This window comes from Onychomys torridus, chromosome 1 (assembly GCF_903995425.1).
Source record: "Onychomys torridus chromosome 1, mOncTor1.1, whole genome shotgun sequence".
Taxonomy (NCBI): domain Eukaryota; kingdom Metazoa; phylum Chordata; class Mammalia; order Rodentia; family Cricetidae; genus Onychomys; species Onychomys torridus.
This window is the reverse complement of record NC_050443.1, coordinates 90,162,999-90,179,601: the sequence shown is the minus strand read 5'-3', so window position 1 is coordinate 90,179,601 and position 16,603 is coordinate 90,162,999. Positions and strand designations below refer to the sequence as shown.

The 16,603-nt window shown below is 51.2% G+C and overlaps 1 protein-coding gene across 2 annotated transcripts in view; it reads left to right on the top strand.

Annotated features, from left to right (window-relative positions):
• The window catches only part of Dkk3 (dickkopf WNT signaling pathway inhibitor 3), a 41,899-nt gene extending 26,066 nt beyond the window's left edge, over window positions 1-15,833 (top strand). For both annotated transcript variants that reach the window (XM_036169393.1, XM_036169392.1), the window contains exons 5-8: window positions 10,946-11,038; window positions 12,387-12,531; window positions 13,401-13,557; window positions 14,417-15,833. In XM_036169393.1, coding sequence (XP_036025286.1) covers window positions 10,946-11,038; window positions 12,387-12,531; window positions 13,401-13,557; window positions 14,417-14,633 — 612 coding nt within the window. In that variant the 3' untranslated portion in view covers window positions 14,634-15,833. The remainder of the gene's footprint in view (window positions 1-10,945; window positions 11,039-12,386; window positions 12,532-13,400; window positions 13,558-14,416) is intronic.
• Window positions 15,834-16,603: the final 770 nt, after the last annotated feature.

Below are 16,603 nucleotides of genomic sequence, written 5' to 3'. Positions count from 1 at the left end.
CTCTAAGAAGAGGGGTCGGGTTCATGAGGCAGAGAGAATCCTGCTCAGAACAGAGGGACATTCAAGTCCAAAGGCAGAGGCAAACTAGTGCCCCACACCTGGGGTCCCTGGGGCTAAGATGGGGAGAGAGAGACCCTGTCCTTCCCCAGTCTGGGAGCAGAAGGATGTAGGCTCAGGTCCCCTCCCAGAAGCCTTTGCTTCTTCTGTTATTTCTAGGGTCCCTGTCTTTGGAGACCTCTTTCCCCAGGGAGGACACAAATCTTGTCATAGAAGGGCCAAGTCCAAGGCCACAATCAGTTCAGTGCCTCCTGTGTAGGACAGTCTCTCTGCCTCCTACAACTTGCTGAAGTTTAGAAGGTAAGAGCAAAGAGAACTCATTTTCCTGAGCACCTACTATGTGCCAGGCTGTTTTCCCTCACTCCAGCCAACCACCCAATTGATAAAGTAAATCAAGTATTTGGAGCTTGGGCAGGCCCCTGGGTATGCCCTGGGCCACCTGCCCGAGGCTTTCCCCTTGGAGGCAAAATGCCCATGTTCTCTACCAGCCTCTGCGCATTTGTGTGCATATCCACACCGAGGTTGAAGCAGAGACTCAGCCACTTCCGAGCAAAATGAAGTCAGGCATGTTTTTCCACCACAGAAGCTTATTAAAATTTTTCCAGGCTCATTAACATGCACGGCTTAAATTGAAAAGTCTAGAAATTCCAGAAACCCACTTTGTGCCCGGCTGTGGAAGAATTTTGTGGGCAGAGGCAGAGAGAGGAAAAATAATTGTGGAGAGGACAGCTAGATGGGCCTTGAAGCTCTCAAGAGGTCTGAGGTGGTGCTTTCTTCTGTACAGAGCTAAGCAACTTTGGTTTTGTTCTGAGTAGCTTTGAATTTTATTGATCTTTTCTTGCTTTTCTTTTCAAGGGGGCTGCGGGAATTCTTTGTAATGTATTTTTAAACATTTATTTCTTTTTATGTGCATGTGTATATGTGGTGGCACGTGCCAAAGTGTGTGTGTAAGCAGAGGACAATTTACAGAAGTTTGTTCTCTTCGTCCATCATGTGGGTCCTGGGGATTGAACTCGGGTCTGCAGACTTGACAGCAAGCACCTTTAACCTATAGAGACATCCCTCCCCCATGATATATTTTTAAAGGATCATGACATAGAAGTGGGTACCCGCCAGCATCACCCTCCCAACCTACTAAGAAAAAGAACGTGTTTCTGTTTCCACCCACTTTTTACTTACTTGTCTTTTGTTCATTTGTTTCTGAGACAGGGTTTCTCACTGAACCTGAAGCTTACCAGTTCTGCTCTGTTGGTTGGGATCCAGGGATCTGTCTGATTCAGCCTCTCCAGCACTGACATTACAGGCATGGCCCACCATGCCCAGTTTTATATGTGGATGCTGGAGATCAAACTTGGGTTCTCATGTTGGCACATGGCAAGCGCTTTCCCCACTGAGCCGTCTCCCCAGCCTCTCTAACTTTTGAATGATTTCTCCAATCTTACTGACTTAAATGGAGACCACCAGTCACGTATAATCAGGTACCAATGCCATCACACGTGGCCTTGTGCTTTCTCAGTGTGATTACGCATGAATCTCCCTTTTCATAGGCTGGCCTTGAACTAGTTATGGAGCAAGGATAATCTTTTAAGCTCCCAGTCCTCTGACCTCCCTCCCCTCTCCAGGGCTCGATACTGCTTTCAAACAGCACTGTGCTCAACCCTCCTTCAAAAGGAAGAGCTGCCACTGGACTTTACTATCCAGGATACAAATAAGCCATAAAACACTGCAACTCTGTGAACTCTAGTTAGGTGGGGTCATTTCTGCTTGTCATCTCATCTGCTCCCTTATCAACCTACCTGCAGTATTCTGAGAAGGGTCCTCAGGGTCCAGCCAGCTGTCAGAGAGCCCCACACATCACAAAAAAGGTCAAGACTTCTGTTTTTATGTTTTGGATTTTTTAGATAGGGTTTTGCTATGTAGCCCAGGGTAGCCTCAAAATTATGGCATCCTCCTGTTTTGGCCCCCCCAAGAGCTGATATCACAGACATTAAGAACTTTATTGGGCCAGGCGGTGGTGGCTCACACCTTTAATCCCAGCACTTGGGAAGCAGGGGCAAGTGAATCTCTGTGAGTTCAAGGCCAGCCTGGTCTACAAAGTGAGTTCTTTTGTATTTCTTTTGTTTGCGATTCACTGCCTCTTTGGCATGGAACTCTCAGTGGTCCTCCTGCCTCAGTGAGCAGCCCCTCCATTACTGGGATTACAGATATGTGTCACCACACCTGGTTCCTTGCGCTAGTCTTTGAGGGTAACTGCAGATCAGGTAGGTGAAGGATTCTAGATGTGTGAGCTGAAGTCTAGATCCTGGGGAGGTCAGAAAATCAGGTAGGACAGCAGGTTGGGATCTGTCCTCGTGACCTGTGTCAAGAGCAGAGTTTGGATTCTAGGCCATGGTGGGCAGGGAAGATAGATGGTTGGCCTCAGCTTTGCAGAGGCTCTGCCTTCATGAATGTTGCTAGAGCCCAGGTTCCCTGAGCTCAGTAGACCCAGACTCCCTAGTCCTTTGGCTAAGTAACCTCAAACCTTACGTGCAACCAGAAAGCCAGGTCTTTACTTTGCAGAGGTGAGGAGCACCTCTTTCAAGAGACAGGAATGTGAGCATTCCATCTGGTGTTCCTCATAAGGATGCAAGGCTGTCCCTCTGCAGGGTGAGCTGGGATTAAAGGCACAGGAGGTCAAATGGTTGACCCACACTCTGTGGGTTTCAGGACTTGGAATCATTAGTGTAGACAGCTCCTCAGCTCTAGAAGCACAGTCGTCCCCTCTTCCTGGTCACTGCGCACGTGTGTGTGTGTGTGTGTGTGTGTGTGTGTGTGTGTGTGTGCGCGCACGCTTTTTTTTTTTCCACTCGAATCTCCCTTGTCACATCAATTTCTTACACAACATTGCAGATGCAGGCTGTTATTGAGGCTGGGAAGGCGGCTGTCTTCTCCAATTATATGCTGATTGAATTAGCCCAATGCTAAGCCTTCTCTAGGGCCCTCAGCCCTCAACTTTCAGAACAATTATGATCAGGGATATGCACAATTAGGTTTGTGTTTTTAGAGGATGACTCAGCTACACGAGGGAGTTGTGGGTAAGGGGGTGGCTGGTGGCTGGAGGTCAATATCTTTGTTGCTGATTTGTTTGGAGAACAACATATGACCTGAGGGGCGTGAGGACCTTCTCTGAGAACAGCAAACCTCACCGCTGAGCTGAAACTGTAGGTCAGTTGAGTGGAGTTTTCAGAGTCTTCGCCCTGTGTTCCATCCCAGCACCATATAAACTAGGCATGGTGACATTGGCAGGTATCCACCAGAGATGACCACTCCGACACAGTTTCAAGACAGTAGAAAGTCTTTACCAGCTGGCCAGCTACTATACTGAGTGGTCAGCTATCTGGTGATGACACTGGGTGTTCCGGACCAGAGCTCAGTCCCCAGCATTTCTCAAGGTTAGCTTTCAAGCACAAAAAGCACATCCTAGCTTGACGTACCTCAATTAACAAGAACAGCCGGAAGCAGAACTGCAGAGGCTAAAAAGCAAGGTTAGTGCATTTAGAGACTTTCTCAGAGCTGTGGACTTGGATGGATTAGGTCTTTGTGCTTCTTTGGGTGGGTGGTGCCGCCTGTCTGCTGGGTTCTCAGGCCAGAATGGTCCGTCCATCATAGTGTCAGTTGTGCTAAGGTCTGGGAGCCCATTGATGTCTGGAGGCCTGTAACAGTGATGCAGTTCTGTAACTCCAGTGTTTAGGACATGGAGGCAGGAGGATCAGAAGTTCAAGGTTGTTCTTGGCTGACTAGTGAGTCTGAGGCCAGTTTAGGATACCTGAGGCCCTGTGTCAGAACATCCCTCTGCTACATGTGTGGAAACCTGCTTTTATGCCTGAATCTGAGAACCCCAATCAGAGCCCCTCCCCCAAGCCCCATCCCTGGAGGGAACTGGCCCCAAAAGAGCCCCATTGGGAGGGTCAGGTAAGCAGCAGCCTGTCCTTCCCGGTTTCTCTCTGGTACTCAACACCTTCCCTAGGGACCCAGGTCTGGATTTAGTTACTGGGAACCCGGGTAGACCTTGGCTCTCTTGCGATTTCTGGACCTTCCTGATCACATGGTCTGAGCTTTGCTGCATGTTGCAGGCTGGAATTCATAGCACTGAATCCCAGACAGGGCCCTGAGCAGAGGCAGCAGCAGCACGGGAGAGGGCCTGAGAAGGCCTGACCCAGCTCACCTCTGCCCCACGGTGTAAGGGAGGATGAGGGGGCTTGCTGTGGGTGGGGGAGCCTGGTGGGGAGTGGGGGCATGGCGGGGGGGTGGGGGTGGCAGGTGGGGAGTGCAGACATGAGAAGCCAGGGATGTGAGGGGTTCTCCGGGGCATCATTTGTCCCTTTGTCCCAGCGTGTCAGTCGGTTGTTGCTGTAGAAACTCAGTTCTAAAGAGAGAAGTGTGTTTTGGCTCCTGGTGAGTTGTTTTTGGGGACTGTGAAGAAATGCAAGGAACACATATATGATAGCACAGGGCTGCTCACATCAAGGCCAGAGGAAAACAGGAAGGGAGGAGAGGAGGAAGATGGAGGGGGGCAGGAGGAAGAAAGGGAGAGGGGCCAGCAGTCAGTTGACTAGATTGAGGACCTGAAAGAAGCTCCATTTAGAGCAAACCTTGGCCCAGTTCTCCAGAGGAAGTGCTGAACTGGAGTACTCAGGCTCAAAGAATGTACTGGGAAGCCCTGGGGGCATGGGGTGTGGGGCATCATGGCCAGGCAGTGGGACTAGGTCCTGATGCGGGTTGCTAGCTGTTCCGTAGGACGTGCCCTCCCCACCTAAGGACCTGTGACTGATGGAAAGGAGACTGACAGGAGTCCAGGTAGAGGCTGAGGGTTGGGGCAGGGTGTACTCCTTACCTCAGGGTGCCGAGCCAAGTCCAAGTTGGTGGGTGAGTCTCACTGGGGTGGGGATAGATTGTCACCCTCCTCCTCCTTGGGTTGTAAAATGTGGGGGATGGAGAATTGGCAGGCCACTCACCCAGACTTTTGCAGACGCTAGCACTTCAGGATAATAAGGGCTGGCATTGGCCCCCAACTCCTGCCCAGATTTTTCCACAGGGCTGTCTCTACAGCAGGGGCCAGGCCAGAAGCCTGGGTGAGGTTGCCCCAAAACCGTGAGCTGGCAGACAACTTGCAGCCCCACCTCTGGGAAAGACTACAGGCACCTCGCTGTGTTGGAGACAGATGTGCAGGCTTTTGTTACAGGCTCCTGCAACTGGCTTCATTCTGAGGCCAAAAAAGGACTCTTAGCAGTGGGGGCCACTGCTGACCTGGAGGCCTGTGCATACCACATAGCACATACACATGCTTACACACACACACACACACACACACACACACACACACCTTAAAATTTGCTGATGTGGAAATCAGCTGAAGAACGGAGGCCACCACCATTCTTCTGGGCACCTCAAACCAAGGCCAGCCTAGAAGAGTCTGCCCTCTTGCATCCAGCAGGCAGGATACTCCTCCCTCCTCAAGAGCTCTGGAACACCCATTGCCTCACACTGTCACCTCCTGGCCCCTGACTGCCCACCCCCCACCCCACGTCTGCCCTAGTCTCCAAAGCTCTAGTACAGCCCTGCCACTTACCTGTGACCTTGACAAGAGACTGAGGATCTCACTGCCTCAGTTTCCTTGTATGTAAGGAAGGGCTTCTCTGCTTGGTGTGGGAGAGAAGGTGGTGTGAGGGTAGTGAGTGGGAAGTGACTGACAGCTGGTGTGAGGGTGGAGAGTGGGAGGTGACTGACAGCTGGTGTGAGGGTGGAGAGTGGGAGGTGACTGACAGCTGGTGTGAGGGTGGTGAGTAGGAGGTGACCATGGGGCACAGTTTGTTGCCTCTGTTGCCTGTTTGTTGTCTTTGCTCAGCTGACCAGTCTTGGGCCCTTTCTGCATCTCTGTGTCCTTGTTGCCTCCCTGGTGTCCTTGTCTGCTAACAGAGGGCCCTAAGATGAAGCCAGAAGGTGAGTTGTGGTGACAGGCAGAGCCCTGGTGTAAGCTCCACACTGTCAGTCATTCAAGAGAAAAACTACTCACTAGAATGAGGTCCACCAGCCCAAAGTGAGGTGCTGGAGTCTTGTGTCCCTTGTGGGCTCTGGAGATGAGGGCAGAGGTGAGAGGCCATGGCCTGTTAGTATATGCTGATAATCACAAGGATGTTAGCTTAGCCACCATGGAGGTGGACCATGAGTGACTGCTAAAGGGAACTGAAGATAGTCAGAGATAATTAGCTTTAGGGATGCAACATTCCAACACCCACAACCAGTCAACTTTGCAGGTCCTCAACACAGGTGAAGCTTTTCCTAGGGAGTCCAGCACAGCCTCATTTGAATCAGGTGAGCTGCAAGGACATTCTCTCTAGGACATGTTCTGAAGTATTTGGTGGCTAGGATGTCAACATGGACATTTGGGGCTGGGGGAGCAAATCCAAGATGGGGCATTAACATTTTGTTTCTTGGCTGTTATTGTGGGGGCAGAGTGGTCATGGCACAGGTGTGGAAATCAGAGGACGACACTGTGGAGTCATCCTTTGCACAGAGCCTGAGGATCGAGCTTTAGGTTATCAGCCTTTTGGGGTGAGCACTTTGACGGGCTGAACCATCTTGCCAACCCCAAATGGGGCATTTTGAGACTGTTAAGAGCACCAGAGTGATCCCCTGAGAGTCTGAGGGACTTGTGTTGAAATCTTTCCCTCCCACCATGACCTGAGGCTCTGAGGCTCACTTTTCCTCTCTGCAAAATGAAGCCCAAACTGTGCGAGTCTGCCATTGGCGCCCAACAGCTGCCTTGGAAGCTGTGAGAAACCCAGTGCCGCCCTCCTACCCCCAGGCTTTGACCTTTGCTTCCTAGGACCTCTTTGCTGATAAACTGGGAGCTTAATAGAGATGCCAAGTGATTCCTGTGCCACTTTCCACTCTTTCAGGGTCTCATCAAGGCACTGGGGCAGTTTCCAGGTGATCCTGGCTCAGTCTACACTGTTTTCAGTTCCAGTGTCCAGCCTGGTTTCCTAAATATAGCTCCCGACAACAAAGAAGGCCTCCTTGGAATGGCTGCAGCCCATGACCAGCTTCTGGGATGTCTGTCAGGCTGAGGGAGGAGCAGGACAGACAGACAAGGCATGGCTCCAGCTGCACAGACGCCCGGAAGCCCCAAGCTGCTCCTGTCATCCAGGCGCCCAGAGCCTCTGGTGTTGGTTTTCTTTCTCAGCCCTGGTGCAGGCAGATGCTGCTGGGCTCAGTGTGGCTGTGGGCTGGTACTGAAGGGAAGCCCATGCTGAGATGTACACAGACTCAAGGAGACACTTATGGCAAGCTGGGTGACCCTGGGAAGACCCTTCAAGGCCTTAAAACTGAGATGGGAATGTTGATACCAAAAAAGGAAAACAAACAAATAACAATAACAAAACAGCTATCATCCCAAAGAGAGTAAAATCTTCTGTGGGAGCCACATATGAGTGACTGTGGCCCCAGGATAATAGATTCAGATTGCTATAAATTCTGTGTTCTAATGAGGTAACCATTTCATGAAGGTTATTTATTTTTTTTCTCAGTAGCAGGAAAAAACAAAAAACAAAAAACAAAAAACCCAAAAACCCCAAAAACCCAAAACAGTCACAAATCTAGGCACTTAAAAATACATTGGGAGGTACAGCAGATAGGTGAGTTACAGCAAATTGGGGAAACATCTGCTATAGGCCTCGGTTATTATCTGAGGACCGTCTTAGCTTGTGAGTTAATAGAGGTTAAGGGTCATTTAGTACATTACAAAAAGATTTGCCTAAAAACCACAGGGATGGGTCAAATACAGTAGTGGGAATGAACAGCTAGCTACAGGACCCAGAATTTGGCTCTGTGTCCTCAACAGTCTGGATCCCCACAATCACTTAGGGTCTAGTCAGAGAATCTACCCGGAAGAACCTTCATCACCAATGTGGTTGTTTTTGGTTTTGTTTTTCTAAGAACTTCAACTCACAGGAATCCTAACCATGTCGAGGGAATTAGAGGAACCTGTGCTGTTCTGTGAGCACTTAGGGCCTTGCTTGCTCTGCTAGAGCCCTGTGTAGTGTTGAGGCTCTGGAGCCACCCCCTACCCCCACAGCCTGCAGGGTAGGTGCACAGCTTCTTATCTCATCCTCCTGCCGGGCAGCACATAGGCCCAGGGCTCCTCACTCTGACCTTGGTTCTCTGTTTTGAGTGGCAGTCTGCCTTCAGGTCTAGAGTCTAAGAGATAGGAGGCCCGTGAGGTCAGCAGCCCTCAGAAATCAAAGCACTGCCCCGAGAGTCACTGCCAGCCATAAGCCCTGGAAGCAGCAGAGCCTCCCAGCCCTTCTGGCACCCTGGCCTCTCACCCTGCTCAGCCCCTCTGGTGGCCTGGGCACAGCTGGGTACATAGGACCCTGGAGAGTGAGCTTAGATGTAGCCCAGGAAAGAAGCTGGATTTCTCAGCTGGTTGGCCTTTCTTCTTTTCTTTGTTTCCTCCCCTGGTTGAATTATGAATTTGTAAGGGCAGAGACCTCCTCACAGTCATCTCTGTCCTCGGTGCCTGATGGTCCTTCTTCCTTCCCAAATGTCACCCTCCCACTCCGTTCTCTTGGAAGAAATATCAGGAACATCCTGCCACCTGTGTGTGGGAGGGTGTGGTGGGGTGCCAGGAAGGGCTCCTCAAGTTTTACAGCCAGCCACAATACCCCAGGAGCCACACCTGCAGCCAACCTATCTTAAACAGCATTTGTACTGAACATACACTCCCCTTTGTTATTGTCCCCTAGACAGTACAACATAACCATGATTCCACAGTATACACATTGCATTGGGCATTAAATCCAGAGATGATAAAGCATGTAGTGGGATTGTGTGGGTTAGATGCAAATTCTATGTCCTTTTATATAAGGGACTTGAGCATCTGTGGAGTCTATACTTGTGTGGGTTGGTGGGGGGGGGGGCACAGGGAACATGCTGGATGCCATCCCCCAGGGATGTAGTGTCAACTCACATCCTCATAGACCTCTCTTGCCACTATGGGGTTCTGGGTCCAGCAGATGCAGGTTAAGCCCCTTGACTTGAGGTAGTCTGTTTTCTTCCTGGTAGAAGCCAGAATGGTGTCCCTCCTGACATTTCCGGTGTGCTGAGCCGAACAAATTAGGGGAACAAAGGTATCGACCTGCTGCTCTGGGTGAGACCTGGGCTGCCCTGGCAGCTCCCTCCAGAGCCCAGCACACTGGTAGGTGAGGGGAAGGGACCTGTAGCTTCTGAGCTAGATGAACGGGATCCCTGGGCCATGTGCAGGAGAGTGAGATTAGGTCGTTTTTTAGGGTGTCAGGTAGTGGGATCTCCTTTGGTGTTTTGTTGAGGAATTGTGGTAGATAATTTTCTGGTGTGAGTCCCTGGTGAGCCCAGAGCTTGCTTGGTGTGTGTGAGAGTGACATGTATATGTCAAACAGGTATCTGACTCAGGCCTCTCCTCTGTCACCCTTCAGAAAGGACTGGGGGATGATGTTGTAGTGACTGTCTTCCTGGCCAGGGAGCCTTGCTTGGTAAGCAGAGCAGTGCAAGCTCCCCCTGGTGGGGCTTTAGCTTAGTGCCAGCCCTGTAGCTCCCCTGAACCAAACAGGAACCAAACACCTATGTCCTCAGACCTGAAGGGTTCTCCAGGAGACATTCAGACCTGGGTCAGGGACACCAGCTACTTCTCGGGAATAGCACTCAATAATAGTTAAGAGAGCCAGGGCCTGTCTTCTGAGACCCAGCTTGCACATGTTCAGGGCCACAGGCCCCCAGATACCCTCTGTACCAGTTGCCTCAACTCACAGAGTAGAGCTGAGGACCATCCCAGGCACTGAGCATGCCTGATCCACCATGTCTTGGCATATAGGACTCCACACTGGGTCTCAGGATGGAGGATGCCCTGAGATGGGGATGAGGCAGGCCCCAGGCTTCACAGAGGTCTTTCTAGAATGTTTGCCAGGGCTCAAAAGCTCATCATTTCTGATTATTGTATTTGGGGCTCTGAGCCCCTCCACTCAAGGGCTGTAGTGGAAACAATCCCTCTACCCTGCTCCAGCCGTATCTCCTGCAGGATGCCATGACCATTCTGTGTCACCATTTCCTAACACAGAAGTAACCTCCAGCTGCCATGTGCTGGGAAGGTTCTGTCCCAGGGAAGGGGGTGATGAATGATGTCCTTGCCTGTTTTTCTTCCTCAGCCCCCCTTCCCTATGGCTGAGATTGACCGTGGGTCTGACTCTCAGATGGACAGATGTTCCTAGCTAAGCAGAACATTCTGGCAGCCCTAAGGCCCTTGGACTGGGAGGGTGGGGTTCCAGCCATCTGACTCCCACTTTAAAGCTTGCCTTGCCTCTTGACTGTTCCCTAGAAGCCAGGAGCCCATGGAGGGCCCTCTGTGGGCAGGCCTGTGGCCTCAGGGCCAGTGCCAAGGGAGGTGATCTCTGGTATCTTCCTAGGCAGCAGGGACTGTGTTGGGCCTGGCCTCCAGCTCTTCCTGCACAGTCACACAGGACCTGGAACTCATTAGCACCTGTTATTAAAACCATCTGTTCTGTGTATGAGCAACTTTGAGTCCCCATGCTCCCTGCCCTGGGTGTGGGGGATGCTGAACACAGATGGTGATTGTGTGATGGATGTGGGAGGCTCAAGACTCCTGGGGTCTTGAGAAGACAGACCCCACGTGGGCTGCAGGTGAGGGGTAGGTGACACGTACCAGCTTGGCCAGCCTTTGGTGTGGCTGGAGCCAGCAGACACTTCTGGTGTGGTGCTTCGCCCAAGACAGGGATGAACCTTGATTCTGCCCTTCCAGGGCGCTGCAGATCTACACCGCTGCATTTTACTGACAACAGTTTCTCTCCCTCCCTCCCAGGACTGTATCATTGATGAGGACTGTGGGCCCACCAGGTACTGCCAGTTCTCCAGCTTCAAGTACACCTGCCAGCCATGCCAGGATCAGCAGATGGTAAGGATACTAGTAGTCTCCATGCCGGGGTGGCGGTGGAGATTCTAAGTCCCAGGGGTTCTCAGCTTGGTTGCTTGCAAGAGTCTTTTAGTGATGAGGAGGAGTCCCAGAGGGGCAGATTCCTGGAGTAATTGGGATGTCTAGCAGACCAGCAGCCAGTCCACCCTATAATCTCTGGTCACATTGTGTGGCTCATGGGTAGCAAAGATGGGGTAAGAGGAGAGAATGGGAGGCCCTGTACTGGTCCCTTCCTCTGGGTCCAGTGAATAGCAGCAGGCAGTGCATACATGTAGTTCCCAGACAAGGAAAAGGGCCACCTCTGTCCTCCTGGGCTGCTCCCTGGGTCCCTGGGCTTCCAGTCTGCTTAATAAATGTGCAGAGGGAGGAGCCAGGGGGAGGCTGAAGGACGCTCCCCAATGCTGGTTATGAAAGAAACATGAGCCCAGGCAAAGGAAACCTTCTGTTCCACCCAGCAGGCCTTTTGGACAAAGCCATGGCCTCGTGAACTCTTGACATTTTTCCTTATTCTGACAGCAAAAAAACAAAAAACCAAAAAAAACAAACAAAAACAAAAAAAGAGAAAAGCACAGTAAGTTTGGAAGATAAAGGTTTCCTGTGACCTTGCTCAGCTCCATTATGGTGAGGCTGTTGCTGTTGTCCTCCCAGGCTACTTACATCACAGGGCACAGTCCTGGAGACCCCCTGTTGCTCTTTAATTACCATTCCCTGTGGGTCTCTGGGCTCCTGCTCCCAGGATGCTTCCCCAGACCGTGTCTTCCTGGCTCTGATTGACTTAGTGGTTTGTTAGGAAGCTGCCTCCTCCACCTGTGGCCTGAGCCGCCTTCCCTTCTACTGGGCCTAGTTAAATGGGCAAAAGATAAACCGGGCAGTGGTGGTGTGTACCTTTAATCCCAGCACTTGGGAGGCAGAGATAGGTGGATCTCTGAGTTTGAGGCCAACTTGGTCTACAGAGTGAGTTCCAGGATAGCCAGGGCTACCCAGAGAGACCTTGTCTCAAAAAACAAACAACAAAAAGAACAAACAAGCAAACAAACAAACAAACAAAAGGGTGAAAGATAGAGTTATGGGACAGAGGCACCAAAGATACACGGGTTCTGTTTGTAAAGTCTTTGACCTGGGCAGAACAGACTTAGACATTCTCCTTGTTGGGTGCCATTTTCCTGTGTTTTGACCTTTCTTGTACCAATAGCCACACTTTCAAGCTGCCTCCTTCAGTTTTCATGAATGTGAGCCATCTTGGATTGGGCTGAGCAGGCTGGAGCATCATGCCGGGTGCCCAGGCTTCTAGGCTAGCCCCGGGGCCTTGTGTTTTCTCACCTCTCTGCAGCTGTGCACCCGGGACAGTGAGTGCTGTGGAGACCAGCTGTGTGTCTGGGGTTACTGCTCCAAAAAGGCCACCAAAGGTAGCAATGGGACCATCTGTGACAACCAGAGGGATTGCCAGCCTGGCCTGTGCTGTGCCTTCCAAAGAGGTACGTGGGTTCCCTGATGGCTGCTGGGGAAATCTGTCCCAATCTCTCAGGAGGGTCTGCTGGGCCCCAGAGTGCCCTTTTCTGGGTCTTGCCTCCCTGCAGCAGGGTCTTTAAGGCTTTCACTGTGTGTTCCAGCCCCACAGCCTCTTCCTAGAGTAAGGAGATAAATGGCTGCTTTGGTTTTTCCCCGTTTTTGACTATGCACGTTAAGTTCTTTTAGGATGCATGAGTCCAGGGCAGGAGGAGCATCCGTAGATGGGTGGGATTCCAGAAGCCCCTGCCCCATCCCACAAAGGCGCATTGGCCTGGGTTCTTTGTGTGGATTCTCTTTTGAGTTCCCAGCAACTCTCCCCAAGGGCTTGTGCAGGCCTGCTCCTTTGCCAGGAGTATCTGAAAGCTGTCAGCTGCCACCCCAGGTCCCTTTCCCAACCCCACTGCTCCTCCCTGTCCCTGCCACCTCGATGATTTGCTTGGAGGACAACATTCTAGAGGTTGCTCCTCTAGGCCCCTCCCACCCCCCTTAGCTTCTGTCATCTCCCACCTCCAAGGCCTTGTCCACCCAGATCCTCTGTCTTCTTTATCACCACCCCTTGGGCTCTTCCCACTACACTGCCCCAGGCGCTTCTTGGCACTCTGCCCCCACTTCAGGGCCTTGGTTCCATTCTTCATTTCCCTTGGTGGTTTGCCCTCCAAAACCCAGCTTGTCTCTTCAGGCAGACCCCTGTCATGGCTCCAGTTCTCAGTGCTTGGTCCGTCCCGAGTGTACTACCATTCCTATTCGATTCTAACCTCACATGGGCTTGAGGGGCGGGAGCAAGTGTGCATCTGTTTCTGTGCCTGTCTTCATGGTGACTCTCGACTGGCTCTAGGCCTGCTGTTCCCTGTGTGCACATTCCTGCCTGTGGAGGGGGAGCTTTGCCATGACCCTGCCAGCCAGCTGCTGGACCTCATCACCTGGGAGCTGGAGCCCGAAGGTGCACTGGACAGATGCCCCTGTGCCAGTGGACTCCTCTGCCAGCCTCACAGGTGAGGTGCCCTCTGTTGACTGTCCTGGGGGCTGAGAGAAGGCAAATGTCATTCAGAGGAACTGAGAAGCAAGTTGAGCTACGGAGGAGATAGATGTTGATTCAGTATAGGGCAGGTGTGACTGGAGGTGTCCCCAGGTCACTAGGATGGAGGAGGGGTCCAGTCAGCACCACATTCGTAGATCGGGGCTCTGATAGATAGTGATTGAAGTTTCCCAAGTAGGTGCTCTAGAGGGAGGGCGTGGAGGGAAGGGGCCCATCAGAGTGGGAGAAGGTGCTGACAGGAAAGAGGGGTGAACCGCTAATGTGGATGGTGCCTGTAGTATTAGAGGCTCATGAAACTGAAGCTTCAGGCCTGACAGGGCTGTTTCCTACATCCTTCTGTCCTTCCACACCCTCTACTCAGCCTTCTTTTCTACCAGAATCCAGGGACACAGGGAAGATAGACAGAACTCCCCTCCCTTGTCCCACAGAGGCCCCGGGTCACCATGTGTGCAGCAGATGTGAGGTTACATTGTGCTTCCTTCTTGGAACCCAAATGGGCAGAGGGCTGAGGGGACTCCGTGTGGCAGTGAACTTCTGAAACTCCATTATGAGGGTCTGTACATAGGCAGACAAGCCAATAGTTAGTCACAGAAGGCAGGCCTGTGACTCCCCCATGAGGACATTCTCCCAGCTGACTCTTCAGGAAGATGTTAACAGGGAGCACCTTGACAGGAAGTAGTGAGTGAGTGAGTGAGGCCTGGAGGCCCACGGAGAGTCCAGCTCAAGGCTTCACATGCAGCTGACATGTCCAAGCCTGGCTTTGCTCTCTAGGATAATAGAGAGAACCTTGACCAAATCTCAACCCTTTTCCTCAGCCACAGTCTGGTGTACGTATGCAAGCCAGCCTTCGATGACAGCCATGACCCAAATGAGGAGAGTCTGTTGCCCAGAGGGGCCCCGGAGGAGTATGAAGATGGTGGCTTCATAGGGGAGGTGCGTCACGAGCTGGAGGACCTGGAGCGGAGCCTGGCCCAGGAAATGGCATATGGGGAGCCTGCCCCTGTGGAGTCCTTGGGTGAAGAGGAGATTTAGACCCAGGCCCAGCTGAGCTGCTGGTAGATGTGCAATAGAAATGGCTAATTTATTTCCCCAGGAGTGTTCCCTAGGTGTGGGGCTGGCCAGGCCTTCTCCACAGCTCCTTCCCAGTAGCTTTTCCTCTGGCTTGACAAGGTGCAGTGTAAGTACATTTGTTCCAGCTGCCCTGCTGCTCTGGTGCTGGGAAAGACAGATATGGTGGGCGGGGTAGCCATGAGCCACCCCACACCGTTGCCAGACATCTTGCTTTGTTCTTCATGGACCGGAGATTTGTTTGAAGGGAGAAGATGGAAAGAGGTGGAGTCTGTCCATGATGGGTTTGGGGGACACACGGAGGAGGGTGCCTGCCTTGCAAACATGGACCTGGCAAAAGGTAGCCGTTGCCTTTGTCCTGTGGCCCTTCCGTGGCTTCCCACACATTCACCCCTCCACCCTTTCTTTCAGCTCCTCCTACCTCACTGTCAGCAAAGCCCTTTATATCCACACTCACTCCACTCACCACAGCCTGGAAGTAGACAGACCTGAGTGGGTTTCTCTCCAAGCCCCATGTTCTCTCACTCACCCCCACACCAGCCTTGGTACCACCAACAGTACTTCCAAAAGGAGGGCAGTGAAATCCTTTTATTTTAATTTTTTACACATTTGAGGCATGCTTGGAACTAAGATCAGGCCAGTTTACACGTCTGTCCCTCTGAGGTTAGAAGCGGCAGTGTGGAGGCCAGTGGTGTGGACATTGCCCTCTGCCATCTGCTTCAATAGCTCTGAAAGTCAGTAATTGGAGGGCAGTTTGTGTAAATTAACTCATAGGAAGGATACTGGGTAATTGTAGGGCCAGGTTTATAAATGAAATTTGCAAAGTCGCTTAGCAACAATGGAAGGCCTTTCTCAATCACACAGAAATCAAAACCAAGCCAGGCTATGTGAAGTATGACTGTGATGTCCAGACAGAAGGCTGGGCTGGGCGTCAGGCCTCAGATGATGGTTTCAGGTGCCAGGGAGTGTTTCCATCCTGTATTCATCCAGAGTTATTAAATTTTAAAGTTGCACACAAATTGTAAGCATGCTTTCTTCTGAGTTTTAAATTATGTATAAACACATGTGTTGCACTCAAAGATCATGCATAAATCACTTTGGCTACTCTTTGGTAATTCTTGAACTTTCCTTTTTCTTTGACTTTCAATAAATATAAGCCACCTTTGCCCAGAACAATAAAATAAAACCATCTGTAGTATAAAGAGACAAAAAATATTTCCACAGAAGCAGATTTTCCAGGCCTCTGCAGTTCACTTCTTTTAGAATATGTTGGAAGTCTTATCCTTGTCTGGATGGGAAGGAGTTTTAAGAGAGAAAATCCTTTACTATCACCTGAAGGAACAAATAGAATATATGAGTCTTCTCTTGGAGGCTCTCTACAGTCAAATGTGGTTCTGGGCTTGTGTAGCACTGTTACTCTAACAAAATATCTGAGGTAATTAACACACACACACACACACACACACACACACACACACACACACACGGTTTCTCTGTGTAGTTTTGGTGCCTGTCCTGGATCTCGCTCTATAGACCAGGCTGGCCTCGAACTCACAAAGATCCGCCTGGCTCTGCCTCCTGAGTGCTGGGATTAAAGGTATGTGCCACCACTGCCTGGATTAATTTATATATTTTTTAAAAAGTTTATTTTGGTTCACCATTTCAGGTTTCAGTTATGATCCTGTTGTCTTGAAACTGTGGAGAGGCAGCACAACATGGTGGAAGCATGTGGTAGAGTCAAGCTTCTCCCTTCCTGGCTAAAAGGGAGAGAGAAAGGAACACACAACCTTGTTAAGGATCCGTCCCCCTCCCCACATGCCAGGACCTGAGGCCTTCTCACAAGGCTCCACCCCATAAAGGTGCAAGGCTCTGCCACCTTGGCTTTAGTAACTAACTCTTCTTGGTGCTGATAAGAAGCTAGTTGAGGGATAGAG